At 41.8% G+C, this 8325-nt stretch overlaps 1 protein-coding gene across 1 annotated transcript in view; it reads left to right on the top strand.

The window, feature by feature from the left end:
- WWTR1 (WW domain containing transcription regulator 1) overlaps window positions 1–8325 on the top strand; it is a 23635-nt gene that overhangs the window by 8213 nt on the left and 7097 nt on the right. Inside the window, exons 2-3 of the mRNA XM_057385172.1 lie at window positions 4679–4815; window positions 8163–8191. Coding sequence (XP_057241155.1) covers window positions 4679–4815; window positions 8163–8191 — 166 coding nt within the window. The remainder of the gene's footprint in view (window positions 1–4678; window positions 4816–8162; window positions 8192–8325) is intronic.

Below are 8325 nucleotides of genomic sequence, written 5' to 3' on the forward strand. Positions count from 1 at the left end.
GCTGAGTTTAGTTGATTGCTTTCCTTTCCCTCACCTTCTGAGGACTTAGGAAAAGGGCAACGTTCTGTTCTCTACCTTTTGTCTGTTAAAAATCGTGTATCTGCTGAACTGTCTGTTGTCCTTACTGTGATTAAATGGTGCAAATGGAGGAAATAAGATAAGTCTTGATGCATTCAGGGTCACGGTTGTCTCAGCACTCGTTTAAGTGAAGCGGATTTTCTCCCATTGAATTTATTTTACAGAGGAAATGTTGAAGACATCCTGATAACTGCTTTCTCTGCCCGTGATGTCTGGAGCCTTTTTTCCTCTGTATGAATGAGATCTAAAAGTTGTGGATTTGTAGGGCTGGGGGGATCGACAGGCAGCTTGGTTATTTAAATAGTTATGGATTCTCAGAACAACTCTGCAAGTAACCACATGCCCATGTCCTGATGTACACACTGCACATGATAGATCTGTGGTGTTTATTTCATTTTAAACACATGTGTTTGAAATAATGGTTCTTACGATTCTCTGATTAATCTGCACCGTATAACACAAGAAAGGATAGCAGAGACCAAACCCCAGAATTTGTGGTTGGATAAAAATAGTGGTGTGACACRTGGAATCATGGGCAAGTAAATAAAACTTCAGTATTTACAGGTACCAGTAAAAGTTGTTCCTGATGATATTTCAATAACAAATACATTTTTTCTCAGATACTGAGAGATTTGAGTGGCTTGATATTTTAAATATTTCTAGCTACCTCATAACCAGTATTGAGGCAGTCATCAGCTAAACAAATGCATTTATGCTGTTATATATTGTATACATCAAAAAACCTCCTAAGAATGTTCTATAGAATAGCTTMATTCAGCACCTTTTTTCTTTTCTCTCAAGAATCGGGATTTCATCCAAACTCTAAAGGTTAAGTTGTGGATAGAACTCAAAGGATGTTTTGTTTCCATTTGTAGAACTAGTTTAATGTTTTTCAAGGCCTCCATGTACACCAACAATGCTATCAGTCAGTGTCAGGGGAGCTCAGCAGCACATTCTCAAAGTTCTCCTCACAGGAGTCAAATTGTACTGAAAACTAATTCAGGAAAAGAGCAGCTCTTTTCACTGCAGGAGTTACTTAGCACAGCGTAATAAATATTCAAATACAGATGTAATGTTCCACTTTCAGGATCAGAGATGATGATGAGAACAAAGTCCATGGTTCAATCAGTTTAATAATTACATTGTTAAAGCGTTCTTCTTGAAGCTTCATGAAATTTTCGTGAAACATTATTGGTGTCTGAAAAAGCAAGTGCCATGAATTTGATCAGCTAAACCTGTGATTTGGAGTACTGCAGAGCATCACTTGAACTCCCACAGTAACAAGGGGCTGAACTATTGAATGTTACCAATTTCTGCRCTCTAAAGGAAAGTGATTAATAAATACTGGATTTTATGTTTGTGTGCTTTTAGTGATGTAAGGTATTATATATTCTAATTCTTCCCAGCTGTTAAACAGCAGAAATGGAATCGGGAGCGTGCAGCTCTAAGCTCTTTGACTTCATAGGTATTTTCATTTCACATGTATATACAAGCATGATTTTTGATTTTGGCTTTGAAYAAAGCAAAGTTTTTTGCTGTTTTTATTAACAGTGGGTAGTGTCGGCATGTAATTAAATTGCTGTGCAACTGTTGTGGCTGAGGCACCGTTTGTTTTGAGGTGTCCATGGGGTACCATGAGTGCTTTGCAACAGCTGTGGACACAGAATGGCTCCACCAGATTACTCTGAAGTGCCAGCAAGTGCTGTGGAAGTGCCTGAAGAACAGGCAAAACTTTTCCYTTTCAGAGAGGAAAGCTCTTCATACCAAAAATTTAGTAGAGCATGTACCTTGTGATGTCTGATTTTGGTGTAAAATGAAAATACTGCTGTAGATTTTAGTTATTCTCTCCCGATTTTCCCTCCTCTGTCAGAAATCACAGTGCYTGGAAAAGAACCAGCTGTTTCAGCAGATGATTTTCTCAGTATCTTTTAAWGGTAGTTTATTATATTTATCACTAGAGTGGAGTTTGAAAATTTGGCAGTAGGTATGGGATAAAGCTGCATGTTAGTTAAAGAAAACACTTCATAGCACATCAGAAGCAGAACCTTTGAAWAGTGAAATGCACTTAGTGAGTACCACAGGTACTCTCTGGAAAAAGTGTGTGATTAGATAATTAACTGTGGTGTCACCATGCACAGCCACAGGGAAGCCAGGAAAAGCTAGCCCTGAGTTAACTGTGTTCATTGTGTTAAACTTTCCACATTRTTTTTATTTTTTTGGGTAATGTGAACATAAGCTGGAAAAAAAGTCTGAGACAACTGCCAGCCTAATGACATTGATGCTTTGTCTGTGTAGTCTGGTGTGTTAACTGTTGATGCCAATCAAAAATTCTCTCCAGACATTTTCTGGTTCGTGCTGGAGTGAAGCTCATTGTCTTTGGCAGGATGTGATTCAGATCATAATTKAACTCAGTCCCATTTTCACTGAAGTTTGAATTTAACAGAGCTGTAAACAAGTGACAAGCCATGAAAATTGGGCTTTCCTACTGAAACGATGTGATTTTTGTAAGAGAAGTGACTGTCTCTTACATGTTTGAAGGTAGCACCTATATCATGGGGAATGCTGCAGTCTCCTTGATGAGTTACAATTATCAAATGCATAGATGAAGGCGTGACATTAGGACTTGTTGTTGTATTTTCTGYAAAGTCTTTTCATGTTGTGATGAGAACAGAAATTTTGAAATTTTCCRGTCTATGATGAGAGAAGGGGAAAAGCAGCGTGGCAAAGGAATCCATTCAGTTGCATCTAAGGACAGAACAGTGTATTCTCATGCAGTTGTKTTGTGTTGTGTTGTGCAAATAACAGCCATGGAGAAGACGTAATGTCTGCAAAGAAATATTTTGCTAATCATCAAAAGGAATGCTTAATGAAGGATTCTTARCAGGGAGTATTCTTGCTTTCAAATTCTCTTTCAATATCCAAGAGACCACATAGCGTATGTACGGGGTTTTTTATTAAGGTAATCCAAAATGTTTCTGATGTACAATAAATTCTTCCTGCTTTTAGGATTAGAAGGATGACAGTGACAGAAGTGCATCCTCAGGTCTGCAGAGTCAGCAGGTCCTGCTTTTAGGATTAGAAGGATGACAGTGACAGAAGTGCATCCTCAGGTCTGCAGAGTCAGCAGGTCCTGCTTTTAGGATTAGAAGGATGACGGTGACAGAAGTGCATCCTCAGGTCTGCAGAGTCAGCAGGTCCTGCTTTTAGGATTAGAAGGATGACGGTGACAGAAGTGCATCCTCAGGTCTGCAGAGTCAGCAGGTCCTGCTTTTAGGATTAGAAGGATGACGGTGACAGAAGTGCATCCTCAGGTCTGCAGAGTCAGCAGTGCTGTACAGGGTGACCTTGGTGGCACAGGCACAGGGCAGTGTTTGGGCTGGCTGGGCTCTGAACCACCTGGCCACAGTTGCTCTGTGGTGGCACTCCCCAGCCAATCCTCCCACCATTCCAACAGCTGCCATGAGCTGCTGTGAAACACTGCCTAATTATAGGATTTTCTTGATCCCCTTGATCCCCTTCAGAGATTCCTTGCCGCACCCTTGGCCAGACTCTTGAGGCAAGGCACTCGTGAAGGTATGGCAGTGGCACTGCTGCTGCTGCTTCCATCCTTAGGCTGGAGGTGGTGTTTCCAGAGAATTGCCCTGCAGCACCCTGAGCGAGCTCAGACAATGGACTCGAATGTCGTGGCCCTGAGTCAGTTCTCTTAAATGTAAAAAACTTTCCATCTGTATGAAGCCATATCTGCCGCATCACACAGTGTCAGAGCGCTGTGGACCGCCTCTGACTTCCCATGCACTTCCTTTGTGGGCTGTTTTTGTTTACAGGGAGCAGAGGGACAGGGAGAAGGTTGGGCAATGCCTTGGCTCTGCTCCAGCAGATGTAAACAGATTTCCCAGTGTTTGSCTTTGGTGCTGCAGCCCGAGCCAAGGGCTGGAGGTGCTCCAAGGCAGTGYGAGCGTGGATCCCTTGGAGTCAGAGCAGGAGCAGAGTCAGTCAGGGCTCTGTGAGTCACAGCAGCTTCWCTTTGATGTGGCTCACTCCTGAAATCCCTGCTCAGTCCCTGTGTTTAAGCCCTGATCAAAGACCCCAGAAAAGCTCGACTCTGTTAGGCAAACTCCATGTTTGTGTTATTTCAGGTGACGGTGCGCTTGCAGAATAATAGTTCATCCTTCTCAGTTCTCCTGAAACCTTTTGAGATTAGTAGCTCTGGATTTCCTAATAACAGGAAAACCAAACGGTCTRAAAATAGAGCCCACTGAGACACATTTGTTGTTGGAGCGAGAACAAGCAGAAGGAGAACGGGTGTCCTTCGTGCTGCTGCTTGCTGGTTTGAACTCATGAGATGTCTGCAGTGGAAATCAGGGATTGGAGCCTTGCAGTTACACAATGAGGGACACAGCAGCAGCACAAATTCAGAAGAGCATTGACATTTCCAAGTGGGAGGCAGACACCCAAACAGGAGGTRTTTAACAAAAGCCTAAGGTGCAGCAGGTGGAGCAGTATCGTGAWGTCTTACAAAACAGGACTTCCATGGCACTATGCCTGTTTATATACTATATCGGGTATTTTGTGTTTTGAGCTTGTRTCTTTTCTTTCTCAGCCACATAGAAAAAATCACAACATGGCAAGATCCTCGAAAGCCCATGAGCCAGCAGATGAACCACGTCAGCCGCCACCCCGCAGCCACGTCCGCTCCGATGCCGCAGAGATCCATGGCAATGTCTCAGCCAAACCTCAGTGAGTACTGCATTGCATCTGGCTAGTGAAAACACACAGGAGACAGAGCAGACACCTCCTCATTTGTTTGTTAAAGTCCTAATTTTGGTTGAAGAAAGTAGCCCTGATTCTGCAGTCAGACCTAACAGGATGTTCTCCCCTTCATTTGCTTAATTTTCCCCACTGTAGACTCGGCAGCAAGTGAGTTTGTACCATTTGAGAAGTTCTAGCATCTCATGTTCTGTTTTAGAGCCTCCATGTCTTTTTGATGTATGAAATATAGAAAAATAAGTTCTGTCTGTGCTTTTCTGTTGTGATGTAAAGCCCCACGAGTCTCCCATGTCGTGTCCAAGCTGTGGGATAACCTGTCCACAGGCAGCCCTGTGTTTCTTCAAGTTAGAGGGTGTAGCTGGTTTGTTTGTTAGTTGGTTTATAATGGTGATTTTCTGCACTGGAAGCAGCTTGAAAAATACTAAAAAGTCTGCTTTGCAGTATGAGTTACCTACACAATTCTTATGACAGGTGTGGTTCCCTTGCTGTTCCTCCTGTTAAGCACCTCAAGTATAAATTTGTCCACTTACATCAATCTGATATTGCCAGTTCAAAACATATGTTGACTGCAGTTTCCGGTACTAAAGTAGAATGTCTCTATTTTTAAATTGCCAAAAGGAAAGACCTTTCTGCTCCTCTTTGCTGTCAGCAGTGTAATGCTAAAACCCTCAACTCAGCAGCACTGCTCTTCTGCTCCTAATTTTGTGACTTTGCAGCAAATGAATCTCTGCTAAGTCTCTTTTGCCTTAGCTTTTGGTTTTGGGGTTTTGTTGGTTTTTTTTGTACCATAGGAATTAAAGGAAGTTTTTCTTTTGAAGATGTGCCACTTAAAAGAATTTCAGTATTTCAGGTCTGCACCCTGGTCTGCACTTCCAATTACTAACATGTGTGTTTTCCTTTTTGTACTTCTTACGAAGAGGAGGAAAATATGATCTGTTTTAAGGACAGTGGTAACAGTTCCAGAGTCTTACAGGAATTAACTTCAGTGTCAGGTAAATTAAATCCAGATGTGTCAAAGGACACAAAGGTTTAAACCAGCAGCTGACCATCTAGTAAATCTGAAATGTTAAAGGTTGATGCGTTCAAGGGAGATGTTGGGATTTTTTCAAGTTCCAATAGTTCTAAATCTGGACACAAAGAAGTTCCCRTTGGTGTGAGCATTTCCCCTCAAGGTTAATAATCCAAACGTGTGCCAGTGCAAGAGTCATTTCCAAAGTTTCAAAGAGTCATTTCCGTAGTTTCGAAGTGAATGAAAGGCAAAAGCTGAAGACTACATGAGGCAAAAGTAAAAATAAGTTATTAAATACTTTAAATCTTACAGTCATGAGTAATTAGTCATTAGCATTAAAGCTGTCTCTCCACTCAAGCAGCCCCCATCGTTATTTGTTACTGATTTATTGTTAAAAGTGCTTGCAGAGTAAATCTCTAATCTTTTAAATAACTTCCTGCTAAAGCATAGCTTTGATGTTGCACCTGCAGATTGTTTGTATGCAGTTTTTTAATCTTAAATCAAAGACGGAAAAGATTATTTAAATGTGACTATCACAGACCTTAGTAGTAGAAACTGTTGAGAAATCTCTGTGTAGCTATTTTCAGCTCAGAAATCAGAATAAAGGAGTCTCTGTGCACTGGGATAGTGCAACTTTTTGCTTTAATACTTTACAGATTTTTGGAACAAAATGCTCCAGAACTGAAAAGCAGCATTTTTTGCTGACCTTGTTGGAAGGCTAATGCTTCTTTCTGGGAAATAAATGAAACAAGCAGTTCTTTGTTGGCYGAAGTGGAGAGAGAAAAGGAGGGGAGCCCAATCTTTTTTTCTTTACAGTGTCATGACTCATGAGTCAGAGCTGTAGTATGGCTGGGGKTTTTTTTTATTTTTTTGGTTTTTTTTGGTTTGTTTTTTTTTTAACCTTTGTAGGCATTTGTTTTTCATCAGGCTCTGTTGCTCGAGACCTGGCACTGGCCAGTTCACATGAATTTGGTTCTGGGCTGCCTACAAACAGAGCAGAAAGATTCACAGTTGCATCCAAACCCTTCTGATGCTAAAATAATAAAACTTGGTGCAATCAGTTCAGTGCCAGAATTGTCAGAAATGATTGACACTTGCATATTGTGGCTTCTGCAAATTGCAAAGTCTCTTGTCCAGCAAAGTCATATCCAGCAAGGTCATGAACAGAAAGGTCTCTTATGATGTCAGGATACCAAATTCAATAGACTACCGTTATTAATTTAAAAGCAAACAAATGCAATAAAATATTTTTTTTTTCCCATCTAACTGGAAAAAGAAAACTGCACAGTTCTAACTTGTACCCAGCACTCATTCATGCCTTTCCCCTGCCAGCACTGCTGTTGGTAACTTTTCTGGGCTTTGTGACTGCAAAGTTACTGCTGAGTGCTGGTTGTAGTCTTCCTTTCCTGTAACCAGCTTATTTTCCCACCTGGACTCCTCCATAAGTTGCATATGAGCAGTTTCATGGCTGTGCAGTTATTTTTACTGGGAACTGATCTAGCCAGAGATGCCTTCTTTCCATGTTTTGCTTTGCTGTGTGGCCACAGAAATGCTTTTGCATGGTCAGTGAAGGGGGTRGTGTGTGCAGCTGAATGTGGAAGGGGTGGTGAATGGTGGCATTCTGCTTTCTGGTGGAAGTGTGATGTCATTTGTGTGGACACAGCTGTTTGTGAGCACACGTACACCGACGCCTGGGGAAAGGTTGGATTACTGCAGGACTGCTTTTAACTTGGATTCTTTCTTGAGCTGCATTTGCCACTGAAGCTTAAATAGCACCCAGCTGCACTGTCATATGGWTCCACAGTCTCGGCATACTTGACCCGCATGGTGATTCTGGATCATCCAGAAGAACAATTTAATGCAGAGCTGATAGGAGCACATGTGAATGTATCTGTCAAACACAGCAGGGCAGAGTTTATGCTGGCTTAATGCCTGTGTGCCAGTGTTGCTGCAGCTGCAGAAACACAAGACAGTGCTTGATCTGACAGAAAACTGGAGAACGTMAAAATGTTAACTTGGAACTGGCAGAGCACGTGAAGGTCAGCATTTTGAATTGTATGGGTATCATACATTTGATCCGTGCTGCARAATGAACCCATTTCCTACAATCACGTGTGCTGTGTTCTCCAAGGTCAGACAGGCACAGCAGAAATGTGTTCAGGTCTTGGAGATGCAGAACTGGGATGAGATTTGGTTCTCATATGGTAAGAACAAGGAGTGTAAGATAACGAGGAAGATAAAAAATGTAGTTCTTTGAAAATATTGTCTCTTTAGTATCTGAGGTGCCCTGAGTTCTTTCTTTCCCCAGTGCTGAATGCCCAGCCCCAGCTCAGCCCTGTCCTCTGTTATCTGAAAACACACCAAGGTATATAAAATACCCGAGGTACCATGAATTCTCTCTTTGCAGTGCTGAATGCCCATTCCCAGCTCAGCCCTGCCGTGCTGCAGCACACACTAAGGTATATAAAATA

This window comes from Malurus melanocephalus, unplaced genomic scaffold (genome assembly GCF_030028575.1).
Source record: "Malurus melanocephalus ecotype Western Australia unplaced genomic scaffold, MMel_1.1 scaffold_797, whole genome shotgun sequence".
NCBI classification, from domain to species: Eukaryota; Metazoa; Chordata; class Aves; order Passeriformes; family Maluridae; genus Malurus; species Malurus melanocephalus.